Source organism: Bufo bufo, chromosome 1 (assembly GCF_905171765.1).
Source record: "Bufo bufo chromosome 1, aBufBuf1.1, whole genome shotgun sequence".
Classification (NCBI taxonomy): domain Eukaryota; kingdom Metazoa; phylum Chordata; class Amphibia; order Anura; family Bufonidae; genus Bufo; species Bufo bufo.
The window spans coordinates 423,483,419-423,509,054 of record NC_053389.1 but is presented as its reverse complement, the minus strand read 5'-3'; the positions used below and the strand labels follow the sequence as shown (position 1 = coordinate 423,509,054).

The 25,636-nt window shown below is 42.8% G+C and overlaps 1 protein-coding gene across 4 annotated transcripts in view; it reads right to left on the bottom strand.

The window, feature by feature from the left end:
- The window catches only part of ABLIM3 (actin binding LIM protein family member 3), a 236,793-nt gene that overhangs the window by 12,805 nt on the left and 198,352 nt on the right, over positions 1-25,636 (bottom strand). For 2 of the 4 annotated variants that reach the window (XM_040406436.1, XM_040406438.1), the window contains exons 9-19: positions 23,578-23,649; positions 22,136-22,291; positions 21,381-21,510; positions 16,459-16,587; positions 9,850-9,914; positions 8,728-8,860; positions 8,223-8,252; positions 6,887-6,945; positions 5,754-5,814; positions 5,321-5,328; positions 1,456-1,536 (exon numbers count right to left, since the gene is read on the bottom strand). In XM_040406436.1, coding sequence (XP_040262370.1) covers positions 1,456-1,536; positions 5,321-5,328; positions 5,754-5,814; positions 6,887-6,945; positions 8,223-8,252; positions 8,728-8,860; positions 9,850-9,914; positions 16,459-16,587; positions 21,381-21,510; positions 22,136-22,291; positions 23,578-23,649 — 924 coding nt within the window. The remainder of the gene's footprint in view (positions 1-1,455; positions 1,537-5,320; positions 5,329-5,753; positions 5,815-6,886; positions 6,946-8,222; positions 8,253-8,727; positions 8,861-9,849; positions 9,915-16,458; positions 16,588-21,380; positions 21,511-22,135; positions 22,292-23,577; positions 23,650-25,636) is intronic. The other 2 variants (XM_040406441.1, XM_040406445.1) reach the window with 2 other exon arrangements.

The following is a 25,636-nucleotide window of genomic DNA, read 5'->3' as shown; positions in this document are numbered from 1 at the left end:
GCTAATCTCTCAATTTCTACACCAATATGAGGTGTAAAGACCGCAGAGTGCACCTGTCTTTGTTATTGCTATATTATTTTTACTGTTTATCACATCCACACATTTGCTATCCTGTGTAGGATGTCCATTGTGGTACTTGTGGTCCGCTGCAGGCATCCTCCATTGTATGCATTTTTGTTGGGGATTGCCATTAGCAGCGGGCCACAAGTGCAGGATCTGCCCCCCCCCCCCCCCCCTGTATAGATGCCCCACTGCATATGGGGTTGAGCAATTCCTGCTTTTTAATACCACACCAATCTGTAGTTTGTATATTGAATTTTTTGGAGGTGTAGAAACTCCTAGTTTGAATGTGCCTTCATTTCCATCCACTGGCAGCATTCTGGTGCACATGTGAGGCCTGGGATATATCAGCCAGTCTTGGGTGGGGCTCAGAGCTCTCTACCTCCTCCCACTGCATGCATGGTCACATGCTGGAGGTTACTGGGAGATTGCTGTGAGTCGGACCTTGCGCACCTGTAATTCGCCCACTGGCTCCTGGTATTGCCCATATGGCACAGGTAGGTTTAGTGATAGGTCCCGAGCTACTTTAGAAACCTTGGTGCGGTGCTCGGGCTCAGACATGTCCTCCAAGCAGGATATGTTGGCTAATCTCTCAATTTTACATCAGTCTGAGGGTTAGTACGACCGCAGAGTGCACCTGTCTTTGTTACTGTTATATTATTTTTACTGTTTATGACATCCACACATTTGCTATCCTGTGTAGGATGTCCATTGTGGTACTTGTGGTCCGCTGCAGGCATCCTCCATTGTATGCATTTTTGCTAGGGATTTCCATTAGCAGCGGGCCACAAGTGCAGGATCTGCCCCCCCTGTATAGATGCCCCATATGGGGTTGAGCACTTCCTGCTTTTTAATACCACACCAATCTGTAGTTTGTACGCCAGATTTATCAACTGTATCTTTTCAAAAAGTTGCAAAAAAAGCCGCAATCTTACCCCAGTAAAAGGGTGGTGTAAAAATGCAATAATCTCTAGACAAAGTTCTTTCTAACAATAAAAAAAACACATCAAACATTGTATATTTGATACATTTTTGACTACAAAAATGTCCCTTGTGGTATATTCCTGCCACTATCTTGAAATATATGGATGCAGCCATTCATGTGGCACCTGTCATGTGCCTATTATGCGGTATATGGGGTTTCACTATTTCATGTGTAGTATACCACAATTATGGTATAGCTGCACACTGCTCTGCAGTCACAGATATGTTTTTCACACTGCTGTGCATGCACAATTGCTCCATGAGTCTTTAGTTGTGGTATGATGTAAAGCCATCCGTATCATAGAAGAAATACTAATTGTTACCGTAACTGTCACCATATTATTCTCTGTAGAAAGTTATATTACAGCATTTAGCTGTAGACATCTGTTATGGGATCTTTCCATTACTGACCTCCAGTCGAGTTCTGTCTGCATCTTTGGGTAGTCTACTCCTCCCTCTAGTGGTCACCATGAGTAATTCATATGGGTAAATCTATAGAGAGAAGACATTAGTTTATTACAGTTGTAGAATTACTTTCCAGCAGATGGTCTGCACTGTTTGGCTAGGGCTGCAGGGCCACACTGGTCACACGACATAAAGATTAAAATGTCGCATTGCAACATCACAACTGCAATAATTGTCAATTTGGCACTTTGTGACTCATACAATGCAATAGCAATCCAACAGTAGCAAATATTCAATCTGCTGGACTTTTGCTTGCAAACTGCATATGACTTTTAATGCACAGACCTCTATACAAGTCGCTACTCACTTTCAACGCAAAGCCTAATTTGCACAAAAATCCCACCCAAAAGTATTTGCGCAACTCACAAATCACAAAAGATTTTGGTTGTGTGACTTGTGTGAGATTTCCATGACCAAAGTCCCCACGTAGCCCTTACCTTAGATTAGCCATACATAATCATATTCAACAACTGGATAAAACACACCAGCATGGAATCTGGAATTGCATGTCATATTCGGAATACGAATCACAACTTGCCAGGAGAAAACTAAAGGAATGTCGGCAACTGGGAGGTATAAAATTGCAAAGACGGGAAGTAGGGCTCCAAAAAAGGCTTAAGGGGTTAATTGCTAAGTCTTTTGTTAAATCTAGGTTTGTTCTGTTAACCTTGACATCAGGACCAGATTGTCCAACATAAAATAAAGGTAAATAAATGGTAATGTTCCACACAACTATAGTATGTTTGATAATGCTTCATTAAGTATACCATATACTATAGACTGCCACACTATTCTCTATATAGAGAAGAGGACTCATGCATAATGTGCATATTCTTATACAACTTATTTTGTCAATTATCAGTGTCTGTATGGTAGAATAATTCGACTAGCATGCTCCCCCTAATGGTGGCAGCAGGCAGCATCATTTAACCGTGACTATGAAAGCCCCGGACAATATAAACATGTATTAAATAACTAATCGGTACAGAATCTTGGACCTATAATTGTCATGATGTTAAAGGGGTATTCCCATCTAGGATAAGCCATCAATATCAGAAAGGTGTGGGTCCCACCTCACATACTCCCTCTTGCCTCCAGAACGGGGCTCCCAAAGGGAAGAGAGGTCAGCTGGGCATGTGCAGCCACCCTCCAGTCATCACTATAGGAGTTCAGGAAATATCTGAGCGTCGGCTCGTCTATTTCTGGTAATCTCACAGCGTTGACCTCCTGTGCCTCTCACAGGATGAGTGTAACTGTAGAGACCCCGCAGTGGTGAGGGCAAAACAAACTTAGTATGTTATAACACTGGCCCCCCTAGGTACACTCTATGGGGGGCATTTATTAAGACCGGCATTTTAGACGCCAGTCTTAATAACTCCTATATATGGCGGTGTATCCGATGAAGTTATTAAGAGGCGCCAGGCTTCCTCGCTGGCTTATATTTAGACCATTTTCTACGCCTAAAACAGGTGTAGAAAATGGTAAATGAGACGGGCCTGCCAGCCTACAACCTTCCCTGCCCACGCCGCGCCTACTTTTTTAGACCTGGCTTAAGCAGGGAAAATAACTTTTGCGCTACAATCTGCGCCAGAAATACACCTAATATAGGTGTATTTCTGGATAATAAATGACCCCCTATGTGTTCCAGTGACATCCATACTAGTGCCAGAGGCCTGAGCTAACCACACGATATCAGTGGTGGTTATCGTACTTTACACCACGCCATATTAATATGCCTTAGCTCTCGTATGCTCCTGATGAGGTTCTGAGTTAGTAGGACACTGAAATGTGTAGACATTGATACAATGAACATGTGAGTTCTACATTTCTACTCTTCATTCACAGCTATGGAACTTCTGAAAATAGCAGGGCCCGTGTGCGCTCGCGCGTCTATTTTTGGGAGTCCCATATCAGTGAATGGAGAGCATACTGCGCAAGCATGGTGAGCTCTTCTTCACTTCAAGGGCCTCGTTCTGGAGATAGGAGTGGCCCCCAGAGGTAGGGACCCCACATATCTGACATATCCTAATGATATGCCATCAATGTCTGAGATGGGAATACCCCTTTCTAAGGTCGACATTCAGTTTATGAAATAATTTTACTGCATCCAAAGTACTATAGCACTAGAGATAAAAAGCTCTCCAGAATCTAAGGGTACGGCCACATGGCATGGTCGTGATGTGGTCATGATGCGGTTAGGAACCGCAGCATCTCATTTTCCAATAGAAGTCAATGTGAAAACAGGTTCCTGAGATAGACCTGGCACTTTCAAAGTTATGATGACTGCACCTGATTGACCGCATGCAAGAAATGTCCTGCTGCTTGTGGCTGCTGACTGCATGAGTTATACAGTTGAGTAGCCACTTGCAGAATATGTTTTACCACAGGCGTCATTATTTGAAATGATCAGAATGCTAAAAAACGTGGAAAATTCACAGTTCAAACAAGTGGCAGATAAAAAAAATGCACCCTTAATGCATGATTATGCATGTGGTAACCACATCAGGACCGCATCACAACCGCACAGTGTGGCCATACCCTAAAATGCCTTCTACATAATTAAGGAAGGCGTGGTGAGGACAGAAGCTGTATCTGATGTCTTCAAGGTACAGTTCTATGACCTATAGTGATACATGATGGTCAGTGAATGCTTTTATAAGGTTCATCGTACAGAAAACATTTAGTAGGAAAACAGGTGCAAGTATCCGAGACCCAATCCACAAACCTGACAGAACACCTATAGGTATATACTGTAAGGGCACGTATAGGGCCACTTTTACTTTTTGGGATTTTTTTTATGTAAACAGTAAATATATATTTCTATGATAATGTATTTGGTTGAACCATTTCCAAGAGGAACAATAGTTAATTAGCAAAAATTGTACAGGTAGATAGATAATAGATATAGATAGACAGACATGTGATGATAGATTGATTGATAGTGTAAGAAAGTAAAAGGAATGATCGTGGATGATAGGTATGTGTCACTGAGGTTCCTGACCTCGGTGGAGTAAGAGCCAGTTTTCATGTGTCAGCAGCAGTTGCTGTTTGACACTTTGCTATTTAGTATGGCTTTAAATAGCTGATCCGGGACGGCTCTTACTGGGAGTAGTCAAAATGCTGGGTGGGTGACTACTCCCCACGTTCCAGGCCGGGTTTTGTCAGGCCTATAAAAAACAGCCAGCAGTGTCAGGTGTTGGGAATGATCTCTCTCTGACATTGGAGCTCTGGCAATCTCTGTACAGGGATCTGAGCCTTGTGCCAGGCGGGAGGACTGCTCTGTTCTGAGCTATGCCGGTCGGGTGTGGATTAACACCCAGGAAAAAAGGTGACTTTTGTTTTTTGAGTTATCTGGGTGTAAACTAACACCAATACTGCAAATGAACTGTCATACTGTGTACTTGCAACAAGTGTGAATAAACACTGAAGTTTTTGCGTTATAAACTGGTCTTTGCCTCTATAATGCGTCCGCTTGTCCTGACTACCAGAGCGAGTCCCCACAATAGATAGATAGTTAATAGATATGACATAGATAGATAAATAGATATGACATAGATAGATAGATAGATTCTATCCTTTACTGAATACGGGGTTAATCTCCTGCTTAAGATTCAATGTGCAGGTCAGCCACAAAGCAGATTGAGGTAGGTGGCTAAAATGCTATTGATCTCCATTCAGGAAATGAAGAAGGTCCTTGGAACTGCGGATGACTGGACATGTAAAGGCAGAACGGCAGATTCATCTGGTGATGAGTAATGGTGCATTGCCATGGTAACAGTCCTGTCCACCAAGACACCGTAGATCTTCTCACCTTGTACTCTGCAATAAAGTAGAATGGGACAGAGTAAATGGCTGACCATACAAGCAGATACAAAATACTAACGCTAGATGGGGAACTGGGGCATAACATCTACAATGGGTGGAGTACTTCTTTAATTATACATATACTAGGATGCTCTAGCGAGGGGCAGGTTCATACTGCTTTTCAGTCAGGCTCAGAGGCGATGCTTGAATGTATTTTCATGAAGAGAAGAGATGCAATTTGGAATGTGAAGCCTTCCCTCTTGTTCACAGCATTATCTGCACTATCACAGCCTTTATCTACCGCATATGATGATATTAGAGGCCTGCATTCGCACTATGTGTCCAGATAGGAACCCCTTCCTAACGCCTCAGTCATGTCTATTTTGCTTTATGCAGATGAGAAAGGCCCTCAAGCATGCAGCACTTAAAATGATAATTACCTCTCATGCCCCAGTTGACAGCGTTGGCACTATCGTAATGGAAAAGCTCGGCGCTGGGTGGCTGTAAGAAATACATACATAGTAAATAGGAAGCTGCAAAAAGGTGCCAAAAAGAGGAAAGAAAATATGCACACCGCGCCAAATATATTAGAGAAGTGTATACCAGTTACGGGAAGAACATGCCAGCCACATGCGACTATGGCACCTGTCAGGGGTGGGATATACTGGGCAGCAAGTGAAGAGTCAGTTTTTGAAATTGATATGTGGAAGCAGGAAAAATGAGCAAGCATAAGGATTTGACAGATTTTGACAAGGGCCACATTGTTGTACTCAGTTCCTCCGATAGAAACATAGAACGTGCTGGCAGATAAGAACCATTTGGCCCATCTAGTCTGCCCAATATACTGAATACTATGAATAGCCCCTGGCTCTATCTTATATGAAGGATGGCCTTATGCCTATCCCATGCATGCTTAAACTCCTTCACTGTATTTGCAGCTACCACTTCTGCAGGAAGGCTATTCCATGCATCCACTACTCTCTCAGTAAAGTAATACTTCCTGATATTACTTTTAAACCTTTGCCCCTCTAATTTAAAACTGTGTCCTCTTGTGGTAGTTTTTCTTCTTTTAAATATGCTCTCCTCCTTTACCGAGTTGATTCCCTTTATGTATTTAAAAGTTTCTATCATATCCCCTCTGTCTCTTCTTTCTTCCAAGCTATACATGTTAAGGTCCTTTAATCTTTCCTGGTAAGTTTTATCCTGCAATCCATGTACCAGTTTAGTAGCTCTTCTAGAGCTACTAAATAGATAGACTAGAGCAGTACAGCATGCAGTGTCAGGAGGCCTTCCTCCATTTAGCCTCATCCTACAAAGGTCTCTTAATCAGGAGCCATGTAATGGGAGGGCTAAGGAGAAGAGGAAAGTGTGCTGCCATGATGAAAAATGAGGTGCATGTAAAGGTCCTGTATCTAAACTTCTGCATGGTGGAATTTTATATCTGTGACTGCTACACCTGTAATTCAAGTGTATAACCTGATTTTCATTTTAATTTTGCTGCATTTTAAGACAATGTTGATGCATCTCCTGTAATGTATTTAGGCCTTCCCCATATAGATCCTGTCTACTGTACCCTGTGAAGTCCATTCCTCCGGTAGGCAGGGAGTGAGGCAGATTTGGAGATCAGGGGATCTGGAAAGACGGAAAGTTTATATCAGTTGTAGTAGCACAGTAACAAAATAATATGCATCTTCTCAAATCATGGGGTACAGCAGTTTGTGATAGTAGTCAGCATTCTGGGTGTCAGAAAAGCAATAAATCAGGGATCAACAACCTCCGGCACTCCAGGTGTTCTGAAGCTACAACTCCCAGAATGCTCCATTCACTTTTATAGGAGTCATAAGAACTGCTGAGCACGTTTGCATGCTGGGAGTTGTAGTTTCACAGCCACTAGAGTGCCAAAGGTCCTATATGCACACTGGGACAGATGTATCAAGGTCACTGCATCTGGACTGTGTCTAGATTTGTGCAGGGTCTGAATATATAAAGTGTATGTGCCACAATTTTCAGTTATGACATGCTAGACACAAGTTTTTTTAGACGACTGTTGCGCCAGATTTTTGTCTGCGCCTATTTTGAATTTAGAGTTTTAGTCTTAGTTTTTGCCACATATTTTGGATAAAAACTATACCAGCTCCAAGGTGGTATAAATGGTGTAACATTCTGATCGTATGAAGCCCTGTGGTGCACCGAGTTGCAAATAGGGATTTTTGTGGTGCATTGTGTCTTTTCTTCCCTTCACCTCTTTCTAAAACAACATCAGATTAAAGGGGTTATCCAATTTCAAGAAAACTCCCCACATCTGCCGGGCCTGTCACCGGTAATATACTTACCGAGCTCCCCACTCCCGGCGGCGCTCCTGGTCCCCGCATCGCCGCTGCTGCTTCTTCCTGCACACGGATGAAAACATCTGGTGTTGGGGGGGGGGGAGCAGCCAATGGCACGCGGGGACGAGCCTCCCTAGCATCACCCGCGATGCTAGGGAGGCTCGTCCCTGTACCCGCCTGCCATTGGCTGCTCCCCCCTGACACTGAATTTTTTTTATCCCTGTACAGAGAGAAGCAACAGTGGTGATGTGGGGACCAGGAGCGGCCCAGGGAGCGGGGTAAGTATATTACCGGTGAGGCACATGTGGAGGGGTTTCTTGAAATTGGATAACCCGCTACATTCAAATGACCGTAAATGTTTTGGGGTCCACAAAACAGCCGTGTGCATTCTGCATTTTGAGGACCGCACATGGCTGACGCTATATAGAAAATGTCAGCACTAGGTGAGTAAAATAAAAATGATAGATCTCTTATTTTGTATAAGAATTTTTACAGAAGGCACTAGATGTGGGTTGATGATTTTTATATAGTATTTCTCATATGGATATAAAGTTTATATCTGAGAATTATACATATACTTACCATTGTCTGCAAGGTAACACTTGTTGGGAGCTGCAAGACAAAAGGATGGAGTCTTATTTTCCACGCCATGGTTCCTGAAGGTGCACACTATAGCTGATGTGCACGACACATGATAATGATACATAAGATACATTTATTTCTCTAGCTGTCCCATGGTTTTCAATTCTATATGTGTACATTACGTCAGCTACGTATGGTGATCATAGGCTTGCATGCTCAGGTGGATGCTGAATCCATGAAGCAGACAATAAGCATTTCTTCACAATTCCTCCACCCATTCTTAGCACCAATAGGACAGATATCTGATGAAAGTGCTATACTGAAAGTCACAAGCTCTTCAATGCTATGTTTTCTACTTCTAATACATGTCAATGGAGGTTACATAAGTTTATGTACTTGTGGAGGATCTCTAATTAGAAGGGTGTTCATAGGGTGTACATATCTGTATATAAATATACTTAGTGTATAATATACTATAGCAGGACAACCCCTTTAAGTTTCTTACATCCATTATCATAGCCGACATTGTGCAGAGCTTCTTTACTGCCTGCCGAACTTCGAGGAGGGGTCCAAGGATCAATGTACGACCGAGCCTTCATCTCTTCCTTCAGGATCATTCTCCCAATCCCTCCCTGGAGCTAGGAAGTAAGAGATATTTGGTATTGTTTTATCTACAGACTGATAGCACAAGACAAACAGTTGCTAGAATGAATTAAATGTTCTTTGTCACAAAGCTGAGTTGTGATATTCCCCTTGAATATCTTTGTGTAACACCCATTTACATCAGTGGAGAGATTGGGATCAGATTGGGATCCCATGCAACGTGACTTAAAATGGACTGTTAATGGGGTTGGTGAAGGTCCCACTCCCAGCAGTCGGCCCACTACAAATCAATGTTTTATGACCTACCTTATGTTATTAAATAATATGTCAGGAAGAGTTTAATACCAAGATCAGATAGAACAGGTTTAAAGGGATTGTCCGAGTTATATATATACTTAGGTAGTCCTTTGTATATGTGCTAAAGTAACAAAAGAAGCAATACTTACCCCTTCTCTCTCTTGCCTCTTCTAGAGCTGCCCTGCGATCCTCCCTGCAGCTGTTTGTTTTCTTAGATGCAGCGGTGATGTTCTATGCATACAGGTCACTGCTGCAGCCAATCACTGGCCTCAGCAGTGGTGTCTTGTATACTGCTGATGCCATTTATTGGCTGCATGGACCGCCACCACTCCAGCCAAATAGATGATATCAGCAGTAGGAAGGAATGTATAGCAGCACTGGAAGAGGTAGGGGAGAAAAGGGGTGATATTTTGGCTTATGTACAGGGGATGCCAACGTTTTTATTAATCCCAGACAACCTTTTAAATATAGTTTCTCACAAATTTTAATAAGAACGTGGGCACTTGTCCCCATTTCAGCAATAATACAAAGATTGTCTCCAGTGAGACTATTGAAGAGCAAAATACAATTACTATGTTAGCATGGTGCAACCACTGATCAACACCCAAAACAGCGGCACAGGAGAAAATAAAGCTATGACCACACGAGGAAACCTACTACTATAATACAGGATTTATAGTCTTCCACACACTATGTGACGCATTTTGATACTTAACACCAGTAATACCTTGTGCATGCTTCGATCAAAACCATCTTCCTCTCCTCCTGAGGAGAACCTCCGCGCTCGAGGCACTGCAGGACAAATGAGAGAGTCAAATATGCTATTGTATTGTAGCCTGAAAACAATAGTGTGAAGGGGATAACAGCTCCAGGCGGTTCCTATCACAGCAAAATAGGACTTATAGAAAGTCCATTGTAATATAGGAGGATTACACAATAAGACTATCTATAGTCTAGTCTCCGTACTAGTTATCACATTATAAATATGGCACAATTGTTGTGCAAGAGAAGAAATGTTCATGTATAGAGAGAGGGGGACTCTAATAAAATAGATGAAAGTCATTTTTATTTAGGGTCTATCAAACTCTACACAGAAATAAGCGTATGGGTGAGCGAGTGCACTTCATGTAGACTATTAGATATGGCCAGGGGTCGCTATGGAATGTAGTTGGATATGGATACAAATTCTGTGACACCCTAAATGCTCACTTAAAGAGGGCCTTTCACCACTTCTGACATTCATGTTATAATAGTTTCATGCATTCCCCATGTAATAACAATTCTGGACATCTATTCTTATAACTCTATGTTGTGCCATTCCTCTATTATTTATATTAGACGTTATGAATGAACTGCTAGCAGTCTGCAGTAAGGATACAGAGGGGTGTTACCAGTTGGGCATGTGTACCTGCACAGTCTGACTCTATCCAATCAGTGCTGGCATTTTTAGACTGGGTAGGTACACCCCCCCCAACTGGTAATACCCCTCTGTATCCTTACTGCAGCAATTCATTCACAACTTCTACTAGAAATAATAAAGGAATGGCACAACATAGAGAAGCAGCAGACTCCCACGAAGGAAGCATTCTTTCCAACAACTGGCTGCTCGCTCAGTGGAGGTGAAGCACTGCATTTACATGTATTTACCGTCATCTCCACGGTATGAGAAGGAATCTCTATTGCGATCTGTCGTCATACCGCTGCATTGTTTCTGGGCACCAGATCAATGGTTAGACAGCACAATATGCTGCCCAGAAACGATAATTTACGTGCCTGCACTAATGACAGTTTCACCCAATGAATGAGCCTTTCACTCATTCATCGATCGATTGCACGTTTAGATAGGGAGATTGTCGGGAATTAGCATCTGCAGGAACGTTCATCCATGATAATCTGCCCGATTATCTGCCCATGTAAATCCACCATAAACCCTTTGCTGGATGCTAAACAGAGCACCCCCCTCATAAGAGCGACCCCTGGACCTGTTACTTGAACCTCTCCCTACTCGAACTAGCAAAGCCCTCAACACCACCTTCCTACTCCTATGCGCTTCACCAGCTTCTGGCAGCATAGCTGTCTGTATCTGAAGTAACTGGCAGTGGTGTTATGCTCCGCTCACAGTAGTATTTATATAAAGGCTATCGCCCCCTCCCATCTGGCAAGTTACACCTCTATCCAATGAGAGGGAAGAATACACTCCAGAACACTAACAATACCTCCCATTGGTTGTTTTGAGCAAACCTTCAGAGGGCAGGAATTGAGTTTCTATACAGACCAATTGTGTGTCTCCTAGCCTGAAGTTATAAATGGATCTGTGCTAGGTAAGTATCACTTAGAAAACAGAATGCCTACTGATCCCTATTCAGAATGGGATACATATACATATCTAAGTCCACCCAAATCAATTGTATATTATTCAGTTGTCAGTCCAGGCGGACCGTATTACATTAAAGGGGTTCAGCTGTTGTTTATTCTTTTACTATATTTGAGTGGAGCATCAGAGTATTTCCTTGCTCCGATGCTCCCTCTTGCCTTGCTCTGCATCGAGCAGCACAAGGTCTGTTTGTTTACTGCCGGTGACATACCCGTCTTCACAGCACTATGCTTGGTGGAGACTTCCGCCTAGCAGTGAGCCGGTGACGTCACAGGCACAAATAGCTGGCCTATAGTGCTGCCCTACGCTGTTTTGGAGGTGGGTACTATGCAAATTAGCACAGCAGCCACCTTCAAAACAGCCTCCGGCAGCGCTATATACCAGCCATCTGTGCTGCTGACGCCACCGGGCCCACTGCTAGGCGGAAGTCTCCACCAAGCATAGTGCTGTGAAGACGGGTATGTCACCGGCAGTAAACAAACAGACCTTGTGCTGCTCGATGCAAAGCAAGGAAAGAGGGAGCATCGGAGCAAAGATGCTCCACTCAAATATAGTAAAAGAATAAAGAATAGATTATATCCAGGTTCCTCCCTGAACCCGGAGAACCCCTTTAATTTTGCAGCAGTGTTAATAATCAGTCCAAAAGTGGATATCTATACTGACAGATGGCATATCTATACTGACGTCTGTGTGGGAGTATTATGATTTATATGCATAAATTACAAATTGTGAGAGAGTGGTATAGGTAGATAGAAAGGTCTCTTGCTCTATTACCCTGTCATGATGGCGGCCATGATGAAATAGTAAATGATTATGCTCCCTCGAGTAACTAAAAAGCGCTGCCAACAAAATGTTTGAGAACAAGCTAAAAACTACCATCCTTCATGAAGGACAAACAGTTAAAGTGCATTATGGGAAGACATTAGGGTTACTGGAGGAGCAGTCTACCAAATATACAGTAGGTACGCTAAATGAAATTTAGGTTTTCGTTCAAGCCACTGGGTGATACAGACTTCATCCGTTATTCCAATTGGCACTCTAGTTGAAAGATTTGCTGATCCCAATCCCCTCCTCATTTGTGGAAATGCCTATAAAGCGCATGGAATCTGGATTGCCCTGGTGTACCAAGTGGACATGCCTGGATATTGGTGTGTCTTCCTGATTCTGTGATGCAGTTCATGCTTACTTTTTCCAATAAAGACAAGTGGACAGGTACATTATGCCAGGTAGATCACTCCCGTGGATTTACAATGAATAAAGTCTTTGATATAAAATTGTCTTCCTGTTTTCGAAATTGATGTGTTTGGTCTGTATGAGATACACATGTCTCCACAGTAGAACATTCCCTGTGGTGTGCATTCCAACCATGTGACGCTTTATGGGGCTGGGGTATAGTGGTTACTGTAGTGGCTTTAGACTGTGGCCTTTCCTAAAAGTAATCTGTATGTTTTTGGCTATAATGGCCACCAGGTCTGGATTGTCTTCTAATATATCCCAGTGTTTTGCTATGATCTTTTTGACTTCCTGGTGTGCCCTGTCCAAAAGGCCAATCCTCCTGATCATCTTCATGGTGTCCTCTGTTTAGGGACTAGGAGATCAGTACAATTTTGAGCAAGAGCTTCAGAAAAGGCCCCTCTATAGATATGTTCCGAATAACCACGGGCCTAAAAACGCTCCCTCGGGTCAATGGCCTGATTTTTAAATGATTTCAAATTAGAGCAGTTCCTGCGCAGGCTCAGGAATTGCCCTTTAGGAATACCTTATTTGAAAACATACGGGTGGGCATTATGCCATTTCAAAAGACTGTTGGTAGCCTTGCTTTTACGATATACTTCTTTCTCAATCATTTCCCCTGAGCCACGTTTAATAAGAAAATCCAGAAATGCTAATTGTTGTTCATGGATCTCACTAGTGAATCTCAGTCTGAGATTGTTGTTATTGATCTTCTCTACAAATTTCTGTAAATCACACTAGTTCCAGCCCAAAGTACAAAAATGTCATCTATGAATCTTAACTATAGGCAGATAATTTTTTGCCAGTGGTTCTTGTCATCTGAAGATACAATAGAAGCCTCCATGCATATGAAATGTAATCTCTATAACAGGTCAGCTGTATCCCTAATGTAAGATTGTAGCTTTAAGACGAAAGGGTGAAGGATCTCATCCACATACTGGCCAACATTCTGATTAACACTCTCTATGGCTGAGACGATCAGTTGCCCTTTGGAGGGTCTAGTTTCTTTATGTATTTTGGGTAGGGTATAAAAGGGCTCAGTCACTGGGTGTTTGGGTATTAAAAAATCTGCCTCCTATTTACTCACCAGATCATTAACCAGCGTTCAGGAAACAATCCCCTTTAGTTCTTGTACATATTTATTGGTGGGATAGTCTATATTTTTTTTTTTTATAGACGGTGTGGTCTGATAAGCAGGACAGGGACATATCTTTAAAGTCCCATTTATCAGGAATGACAATACCCCCTTTATTATTGGGTTTAGTATCTTTTGTCTTGTCCCTACTCAGATTGTTTAAGGCCTCATTTTCTATTTTTGTGGTATTTATGAACCCCTGGACCCCTCACACAATTTTCTCCAGATCTTGAGTAACCAATATCTAGTTATGCACATAAATCATAATATTTCCCATACAGACATCAATATAATTCTGCCTCCTTTAGAAGGTTCTCCTTTTGGACTGATAATTATTGTCACTGCTAAATTAGTGTAATACGGTCAGCCTGGACTGACAACTGATTACTATACAAAGGATTCGGGTGGACTTAGATATGTATATGTATCCCGCTCTGAATCAGGATCTGCTTCAATCAGTGTGAGCATTCTGTTTTAACACGCAATACTTACCTAGCACAGATCCATTGGTGCTGATAGCTTTATACGGAACACTGTAAGAAAGCAAAAGGCTAGGAGACACACAATTGGTCGCCATAGCAACTCAGCTCCTGCCCTCTGAAGGCTAGCTTGCGACAACCAGTGGTAGGTATTATTAGTGTTCTGGAATATATTCCTGCCTCTCATTGGATAGAGGTGTAACCTGCCAGATGGGAGGCATAATGCAAAACAGCACTGCCATTTCTCAGATTCTTGTGCATGGGGTGGGGGACTAGGGACCCACTGGAGGATTCACCTGTTCCCCTGTGGGCCAGTCTGAGCCTGTATTTACACACCGCTGTTAAAGGGGTTTTCCGAGATTTTGATACTGATGAACTATCCTCAGGATAGGCATCAGTATCTGATCGGTGGGGGTCCAACACCCGGGACCCTCACCATCAGCTGTTTGAGAAGGCACTGGTGCTCCTGTGAGTGCCGCGGCCTTCTCGCAGCTTACCAAGCACAGCGCCATACATTCTATAGTGGCTGCTCTTGGTATCGCGCTCAGTACCATTCACATCTATTGGACCCCCACTGATCAGATACTGATGACCTATCCTCAGGAAATTAAAAGGATATCAAAATCTCGGAAAACCCCTTCAATTCAGTATTTAGGGTATAATAGAATTTGTATCCATATCAGTCGAACTGCATTCTATAGCGACCCCTGACTATATCTAACGGTCTTCTTGGGGTGCACTCGCTGGCCTGCTCAACTAGCTAATCCATACTCTTATTTCTCTGTAGGGTTTGTTTTTATTACGTTTAATGTATTTAGAGTTACAGTACTCAATTTCAAGGGTGTGAAAGTGCACAGTGCCCTTTATATGCCTCTCTTTCAAGACGAGAAATACCCTTTTGTCAATTCTTCATCTGCAGTTGCTTCATTGCTTTTGTGGGTTTCTATAAGTTTGCCCACACTCTAGTGATGGTGTAGTCATGTTCAACTGGATTCCAATAAAATGAATAATAATTATAATAAAACCTATTGCTATACAAGTTCTGCACACAGCATTATTACAGCACTCCCTGACCCTTAGGCCTCATGCACACGACCATTGTGTGCATCCGTGTCCGTTGTTCCGTTTTCCGTGATTTTCTGCGTACCCATTGACTTTCAATGGGTCCGTTGAAAACTCGAAAAATGCACCGCTGTTCATCCGCGTCTGTGATCCGTGTTTCCTGTCCGTCAAAAAAATAGGACCTGTCCTATTTTTTTGACGGACAACGGTTCGCAAACCCATTCAAGTCAATGGGTCCGTGAAAAAACACGGATACACACAAGATTGTCATCCGCCAATTAATTTAATACAGGGGAGGGAGGGGGGGCCGCACTGGCCACCAATGAATTTAATACAGGGGAGGGAGGGAGGGGGGGCCGCACTGGCCACCAATGAATTTAATACTGGGGAGGGAGGAGGGGCCGCACTGGCCACCAATTAATTTAAAACTGGGGAGGGAGGGGGGTCTTCCCCCTGCTGCCTGGCAGCACCTGATCTCTAAGAGATCGGGTGCTGCCAGGCAGCAGGGGGCAGTCATGTACACAGTTCTTAGTATATTCTAACTTGAAGCGTCCCCATCACTATGGGAACGCCTCTGTGTTAGAATATACTGTCGGATCTGAGTTTTGACGATCTAACTCAAATCCGATGGTATATTGTAACATAGAGGCGTTCCCATGGTGATGGGGACGCTTCAAGTTAAAATATACCATCAGATTAGAGAAAACTCCGATCCGATGGTATATTATTAATAGGGACTCCTGACTTTACATTGAAAGTCAATGGGGGACGGATCCGTTTGCAATTGCACCATATTGTGTCAACGTCAAACGGATCCGTCCCCATTGACTTGCATTGTAAGTCAGGACGGATCCATTTGGCTCCACACGGCCAGGCGGACACCAAAACGAGTTTTTCCTTCTTGTCTGGTGATCCTCCAAAAATCAAGGAAGACACACGGAAACAAAAATGGAAACGGATCACGGAACAACAGAACCCCGTTTTGCGGACCGTGAAAAAATACTGTCGTGTGCATGAGGCCTTAGAAAGATACTGGAGATGATTGTCTCTTACTCTTTGGTGAGTACATCCAATACTCAGGCTCTGACTGGTAATAGGGATCTGGAGAATACGGAGGCAGATATTTTGAAGTGTGCACAAGATCGTCACTTGTTTTGCTCTTTGTTGCTTCATTGGGATCATCTGATAGAAAACAGAGTGAATAATCAGATGAGGTTGTGCATCTGTTATACTACTCAGATCAGGAGGAACATGCAATTATTCACTTCTCCAGCATTTGGAAAAGACTGACAACCACAACTCTATCTATCTATCTATCTATCTATCTATCTATCTATCATCTATCTATCTATCTATCTATCTATCTATCTATCTATCTATCTATCATCTATCTATTTCTGTCTGTCTATCTAGCTGTGTATCATTAGCCCTTGTTTAAATCTGCATCAGAGGATCCATTGGGGGCCTCAGTCTCAGATTTCATAAATCTGACGTCATACATATCAGACAAATAAATATAAAGACATCATAAATATCAGACAAAAGAGTCCAGTAAAATGAGTCTCCTGAATGGAAACCTGATGGAACTCATTATAGTCAATTCATAGTCTTTCAATATGCATCTGAAATCCTCATTCATTGGAAGCAAATCATCCTCGTAAAAAGGGATATGCTACAGAAAAACTGTGAAACTTTATGGGGACGAATGATCGCAGGAACAATCGTTCATTCCCATACATCGCTGATCATTGCTGCTTGTAAATGCAGCTCAAGAACAGGCAATGATTGTGAACTTCCTCATTTCCAATTATTGACACCCACTAAAGGGCTTCTGTCATTAGATTTGTACCTATAAAACTGGCTGACCTGTTGCATGTGCACTTGACAGCTGTAGATATCTGTGTTGGTCCCAAGTTCATATGTGCCCACATTGCTGAGAAAAATGATGTTTTATTATATGCAAACAAGCATCTAGGAGCAACGGGGGCATTGTCATTACTCCTAAAGGATCGGCTCTCTCTGCAACTGCTGTTCCCTCTGCACTTTGATTGACAGGACCAGGCAGTGTAAAAGTAATCACTCCTGGCCCTGTCAATCAGAATGCAGAGGGCGTGGCAGTTGCAAAGAGAGCAGAGCTTCTAGGAGTAAAGGCAACGCCCCCGTTGCTCCTAGAGCCTCATTTGCATATATTTAAACATACTTTTTCGCAGCAATGTGGGCACATATGAATATGCGACCACCACAGATGCCAGGTCAGGCATACAGGTACAAATATGATGATAGACGACTGGGAGATGCAGCGGCGGCTGTGCTGGCATCAGAGGCGACGCGAGGTAAGTACAACCTCTGTGAGGGGCATATAGGAGGGGCATTATAGAACTTGGATAACCTCTTTAAAGGCCCTTAGGTCTGTATCTAAAACATGACCAAAACAGAGTCTGTTGGCACTTCCTCCTGCACCCAACACCCATCCTGCTCCCTAGCTATACCCATTTATAATACACTTGAATATACATCAGGAACGGTTCACATATACAGTATATATCTTTAGAGACACAGACAGCAATGACAGATGAAGTTGTGGACACATATATGTTTGAGAATTGCAGCCATGTCCAGTATGAGCCGACATAAATGCATGCAGCAGGAGAATGCTGAGGAAGTGCTTATATTTTGCACAGGTCAGCGCATTAGTAAGTAAGTGGCTGGACAACAGCCATATTTCCAACAGAGAAAAGGAATAAAGCTCTTACTTACACCATGACACAGGGGCGGCCCATCAGAGACAAGGGAGAGGTGGGAGAGAAGAGACAGCAACAGTTTTTAAAGATCTGTCAATGGTCACAGTTCTGTGATTTATTCATGACAACACCTTCACCACGACCACTCACAGGCAATAAAGACACATAACTTATCTTTCACCTAGGACGGCAGGCTCTCCACCGGCAAGCAGTACTAAACCATGACACCCTGCAAGGCATTCAAAATATTTCACCGGCTCTGCAGGAATTTGCTGTTTCATTTTTTGCGCATAGATTTTCCTCTACCAAAGAAGGAGGCCATTGTAAAGTTTTGATACGTTGGCTGTTAGCCACTATAAATCCTCCCTGATAACATCAGCCTTATTACTGAAGGCATGTAGAAGAAACTGATACAGGGAGGAGAGGCTCGGTGATTAAGACATAGCTATGAGAGTACAGCTATGGTCACCTCTGCTGGGTAATTCAATACAATCTATTGTTCCTTAGTATCAGTCATTCTTAAACGTCTGCCCTTATGGTCTCTATTTTATGTGGCATATTTCTTGTTTGAGGCCCTCTGGAAATATTAACACATTTCTGAGTTATCTAAGCAATCCTTTATGTAATATTTACCATGAAAAGCTGAATATTTTAATGGTTTATTGCCATCTGGACATTTACGGCACTTCCACAAGATATGCCATAAATGTCCAATAGGTACCGGTTCCACCTCTGGGACCCAAACCTTTTTTGAGAAAGGTGGGGGACCAACCACCATTTCACAGCTGTTGTGAGTGGAGAGGTGGCCATGCATGCCAGTTTTTCTCCATTCTTTTCTATGTGAGCTTCAAAAATAATCTGAGCACTCCTATAGAAATGAATATACTAGAAACGTCCACATGGGAATACCCCTTCAAACTTAGTTATGATTACCTATACCTCCAAAGATGGTGGTACTTATCAAAATGTTTGTTTTAGATTACAGCTTTGAGTAAGCATGCTCAGCTGTTCTGAGAACTACCATAGAAGTAAATGGAGAGAGACGTACATGCGCAGCCACCTCTCAATTCACACCAGCCTCTGGATCCGGGGGCTCCCAATACCTATCAGACATTTATGGCATATCCTGTGGAAATTGCATAAATGTTAAGATGGGAAGAACCTTTTAAAGGAGTCGTTTGGGATTCTCATATTGATGGCCTATTCTCAGGATATTCTCTGACTCCCCACACCCCCACCAATCAGCTGTTTGAGTTGGACCTCTGAGGAAGGGCCATCAATATCAAAATCCTGGACAAGCCCTTTAGTTTTTGTTACCCAGAACCCCAAAGATGGTGGTACTTATGATAATGTGCTTTCTGTATCCATATATTTGTTCCGCAAAGAATAGAATATGTCCTACTCTTGGCTGCAAATGCAGACCACGGACCGACTGAAGTCAATTGTACCATTCAAAGGGTTTATGGTTTAGCACTCCTTAAACCAGCTGACCTAATGTCCATAAAAACCAGTCTAGACGTACTCTAAACGTACTGTACTACAGCAGATACTACACGTATCAAAACTTGACATTTCTAGTTACAAATTATGATACAATCATTCACTAATCTTCAGACTAATGACGGATGGAAAAATAAAGCATTTCAGGGTTAATAACATGGGTTTAAACACAGATCATGCATCTATCCTCCAAATTATGCACTATATTAAACCCATGTTAACCATGCAAAATATGGAGTTTGCATATTAAGAGACATGCATCATTGGCTAAGCACTGCAACGCATGGGATACGGCTAGGTACAGCATGCATGCGGGACTAAACAGTACCATGACGCTTATAGATAGGAGGCTTCCGATATATGTTACTTTCTGCGGCAGCTGTGAGGAGAGAGGAAAAGGAAGACGGAAAGAGGGAGGAAAAAGACAGGAGGAAAAGTGAAAGAGGGAGTGTACAGAATAGAGGGGAGAGTACAGGAGACATTGATCACAAGAGACAGAGAAGTGACATGACAACAGGGAGAAGCCAAGATGAGTTAGGAAAAACAGGAGTAAAGATGAGTCAAGAAGAAAAGTGTTCAGTCAAGGCTGTGTGATAAAAAGTTACCAGGAGGTTGTGAGAGTGCTATTGTGAAGGTAATATGAAGATGTTGTGAAGGAAGTGGCCCTAGGCTTGAAGGAAAGTGCAAGACCATAGGCCAGCATAGAAATATATCTGACAACTGCCTTTTTTCCTCTCGGGAAACACCGCCTCTCTTGTCCATGGGTTGTGTCTGGTTGTACAATATCAGTCACACCCCACAGACAACAGAGACAGTCTATCTATCTATCTACTTATGTAGTAGCATTAAAGCCAGTAGCATTCAGTATCCTGAATTCTATTCTATTGGTTATACAACATATTATATGTATAGCTTGACTGTCTCTTTTTAGGGACAGCTCCTTTGCTTCCTACCTGGTATGTGGAAATGTCGAGGAGTCTGAAAAAGAATCGGTGTAGAGCAACGTACATCTACCTGGCTATAGTAAGGGGAGTTACGACCACTCTCAGTGCCTGGAAAATGTTTTGTGAATGTGGATTGAAAGGCAGAAAGAATGGATAAGCATCAAAGGGCATTAAGAGTGACGTGAGAAAGCAAGAAGAAAGAGGACACACAGTGAGAAATAAGAGAAGAAAAAAGACAAAGCAGAAATAGTGAGATGCCAAGAATCAGTGGGACGTCATAGTCAAGATGGGATGGTTTTGTTGACTCTATATACTATGTGTACAGGGAATTATGTCATCACTTATGGATTAAATAGAGTTATAGTGATACATGATATCAATAGCAAGAAATTATAGATGGTCTTTGTATGTAGCACTGTTCAATAATAAGACAATGGAATATAGTGCTGTTAAAATCACTGCATATGGGGAGATTATTGAATCTTGGAGTCTTGGAGATTATCGAGTGTGATTTGCTAAACCCGCAATTTACGATGTGTATTCTAATTTCTAAGGCTACATTTGGAATAGATTTATTTTCATGTGAACAGACTCAACCACCCTCTAGGGTTAAGAGAAACCTTGGCATCTCCACAATAAGGTCCCAGGATCATCTATCAACTTGAGATAATATAGATAAAGATGCAGCAGAGGGACAGCTAAGAAAATGAAGTGATTGTCTATTGGTGAAATTAGAACAAATAGTTTAGCGGGAGATGAGAATACAATAAATGGAGAGGGAATAGCTTACCTGACATATAGTAATGCTGGGGAGAGCGTGGCATGGTGAGAGAGAGGTCTCGATGGCTGTAGAGAGGAGAATCAATATATCCTGGGCTTGATGACCTTCTCTGACGGAGATCCATTCCTTCATAGATATCCTTTGGAAAGCAAGAAAAAGTGAGCATCTGCTTGGTGTAGATAGAGATGTATGCTAGATGAGGTGAAGAGAGATTGATTTTATCAATAGCTGGGCTTCCCATATACCTGTAGATGCACTGTCCTTAAATACAGTCACTTAAAGTTAAAAACACTTCTTTCTTCCAAAAACAGCACCACACAACAAGATCCATGGATGGGTGTTGAGCTGTTTCTGGAAGAAAATAGCCTGCTTTTCTAGACATGGACAACTCCAGTCTAAGATACATAAGTATTGGGCAGTAGATGAGCATGCATTCTATATATTTCAATGGACAGGAATATATGACAATGCATTATCTGAAGACGACGTCTAGGTAGATGTTCATATTACTATGTCAGGGCAGCAGTATTGAACATCACCTGAACTGTTGAAAAGAAACAGTACGGTTTTCTTCACAATACTTTTCCAGTTTGGGTTTTACTACAACAATTCTATATTGATGATGTGGCTTCAGTACATGCTAGGTATTGTAGTTCACATAAACTCTAAGGGAAGTCAAAGACATCCTGACAATGCTGTGCAGGAGGGATTGATTATGTTTGGAGTGAGCTGCACCAGCAGGCTAAGTAATAATGTTATTGTACCTCCCCATAGCTGTATCTCTCCAGCATCTCATCCGACGTGTATCTGCTATAAGGCTCGTAAGAAATGAGGTCAGGGCGCTGCACTGCGTAGATTGCTTTAATCTTAGGGAGGGCAGCTAAGTCCTTGTAATTTAGAATCTCATTGTTTACTTTAGCCTGAGAGAAAAGGAGGAAGAGAAGGGAGAAAAAGAACAGGTGACAAGAGCCCATATTTACTGAGGGGGTTATTCTCCAGACACCGCATGACCATTTACCTTCAATGAGTCATGACTTATGGAAGAACACAGCTCACAAATATGGCTGAAAGGGTTAACAATGCGCGTTACACATAAGCCAGGGAAGCATGCATGAAGGAATAGTTTTCCGATTGGAGTCCATCTAATATCATGACCTGGGCCAATACAGTTTGACATTGCTTAGGTTAGATTAATTTTTTTTTATTCCATGTTAAAACTAGGATACGCCATCACCTTATGATCAGTATTCAGATCTGGTTTAGTGCTGGGCCCTCCTTCACTATTTTCCCAGACCAGTGATGCCTCCATCATCTCCTGTGAAGGGAACTTCAGCACGGCCCCAACTTAAGTAAATGGGATCAGCGTTTGTTCCCTGCACAGCCGGCTGTACTATTATTACTATACTGGGGAAAACTTAGAAAGGAACGCAGCACTACATCAGCACTGTGTCCCCTCCATTCCCAGGATTAATGGTGGATTTGTTTTCTAGGAAGTGAAGAATTTTCCTTGTTCCTGTTCTATAAAAATGTCTTTGCAAGGAAATGTAGAGCTCAGGTGACAAAACAGACAATAATCATCCATCTAAGTCTACTTTCACACTGGCGTTTTGGCTTTCCGTTTGTGAGATCCGTTCAGGGATCGCACAAGTGGTCCAAAACAGATCAGTTTTGCCCTAATGCATTCTGAATGGGAAAGGATCTGCTCAGAATGCATCAGTTTGCCTCCGTTCCGTCTCCATTCCGCTTTGGAGGGGGACACCAAAACGCTGCTTGTTGTCAAACTGAGCCAAACAGATCCGTCCTGACACACAATGTAAGTCAATGGGGACGGGTCCGTTTTCTCTGACACAATCTGGCACAATAGAAAACGGATCCGTCCTCCATTGACTTTCAATTGTGTTCAAGACGAATTCGTCTTGGCTATGTTACAGATAATACAAACGGATCCGTTCTGAACGGATGCAGACGGTTGTATTATCTTAACAGATCCGTCTGTGCAGATCCATGACGGATCCGCACCAAACGCGAGTGTGAAAGTAGCCTAAATGAGGAAGGAATCAGCCCATAGAAACCCAACCCAATATTCCAAATATCAACACGCCCTGATATAGCAAATAGGATAGTTTGGAAGCTATGTCTGTCAAGTCTGGCTAATGACATTTGCATGAATATCTGTCCTGTCACCCTGTCACTGCAAGTCACTTACACAGATAACCCGATTGGGGGAGCCGATGCTGGATCCTGGTGGGGAAATTGAGGTTTCTGAAGCTCTTCTGTACTGTAAACACAAGCAAAAAGGCATAAGAAATCTGACACATAAAATTATGAAATGACAAATTTGAGTTCATACATTTCAATTCACAAATAATGTAAACCTGCCCATTACTGCAAAAAAAGTAGTGGCAACAGAAATGTCCAAAATGAACCTAACCTACAGGCTTGTCCCATGTGCCTTGTCAATGCAGAGATTACGGCCAGGCTAGAAGTGTTACAATATTAAATCACAATGGTTTTTGTGTGTTTCTTGGTGCATGTGAACCGAAAACATGAAATCAAATAATCCTTAAAAGCTGGCCTTCCTTTCTGAACATATCAATGAGCAAATTATGAACTTAGTTAGGATTCGTGTGCTGAAATGATTCATTAGTGTTCACCACTCAACTCTATAATACCCAGTCTGGTTCCCCTGATAAGCATTTTCTTTGTTCTTGAATTCTCAGCTACCGCCAGACGAGATTTTTGTTTTCCCTATGCAGTATTTTAGATCTTTCTAGTAAGAATTACATTCTCATAAGAAATTCTTCCTCCTGGGAAAGCACATCTGCACTGTACAATATGTGAACCGTCCCATATCTATTATACAATCCTCATTATACCTTTAATGGCATGACCCTGCAGAAAGATCTACAGACATCTAGGCAATAATGACTGCTGAGATAATCAGTTCAGGAACATTGTGTTTCCTACAATGATGCCGGTGTGAGTTTCTTTGATAGTCATGAGTCACCCCTGGTGCTTTGAGCTATTCCTTAAAACATTGGTACAGGATGTGAGAAACTGAAGTGTCACGGGGCGCCAAAGGCGCACTCGGTCTCCCATCAGCCGCAGACCTGCTGCTTAGCTTCGGGAGCGAGGATCTGTGTTTGGCCTCGTTCCCAGGGCGGCTTTGCTAGCTGGGAGGCTCCCTGCTCCTAGGTCTGCCTTGAGCGCCGAGCTGATCACTCGGTGCTCGACTTGTCTGTCTGTCGGTCATGTGACACTGGCCACGTCACATGACTCTCACTCCCCACTATAAATACAGGCAGCCTGCTGGCCACAGGTTGCCTGTTAATTTTTAGGTTCCTGGCGTTTGTTGGATACCTGTATACTTACCTGATCTTGTTCCCTGACGATCCTTTGCCTGCTCCTCCTGTACTGCGCATTCCTCCTGATATTTTGACCTCGGCTTCCACCTGACTATTCTTTGCGGACTCATTTGGTACTTCTCGACTCTCCTGGTATTTATGACCCCGGCTTCTCCTGACCATTCTTTGCTTATCCCTCTGTACTGCGTTGTCCTCTTGGTTTTTACCCAGTCCGTTCACTAGCCGTTATTTGTCTTGTCTGTCCTTCCCGCACGTATCCTAAGTTAGGGACTGCCGTCCAGTTGTCCCCTGTCATCAGGACTCGTGAGGCAAGTAGGCAGGGCCAGGGGTGAGGGTGGAGCGCAGTGGTCACTATCCTCCCCCCTGTGTGTGTGTGTGTGTACGTGACCGTTACATGAAGTCATCCTGAAATGAAGACAGCCAATGATTTTCTACGGCATTTGATTAACACCACGGCTAAGAATTGATCAACATGATCAGAATCCAAAACCAAACACATAACAAGAATGAAATGCGGTCTAACGTTCTTTTCTAGTTCTCCTCTGGTGTCCTTGGGACTTGTAAGTAGAAGGTGGTTTCCCCACTATAAATACAGGCAGCCTGCTGGCCACAGGTTGCCTGTTAATTTTTAGGTTCCTGGCGTTTGTTGGATACCTGTATACTTACCTGATCCTGTTCCCTGACGATCCTTTGCCTGCTCCTCCTGTACTGCGCATTCCTCCTGATATTTTGACCTCGGCTTCCACCTGACTATTCTTTGCGGACTCCTTTGGTACTTCTCGACTCTCCTGGTATTTATGACGCCGGGTTCTCCTGACCATTCTTTGCTTATCCCTCTGTATTGCGTTGTCCTCTTGGTTTTGACCCGGTCCGTTCACTATCCGTTATTAAGAATTGATC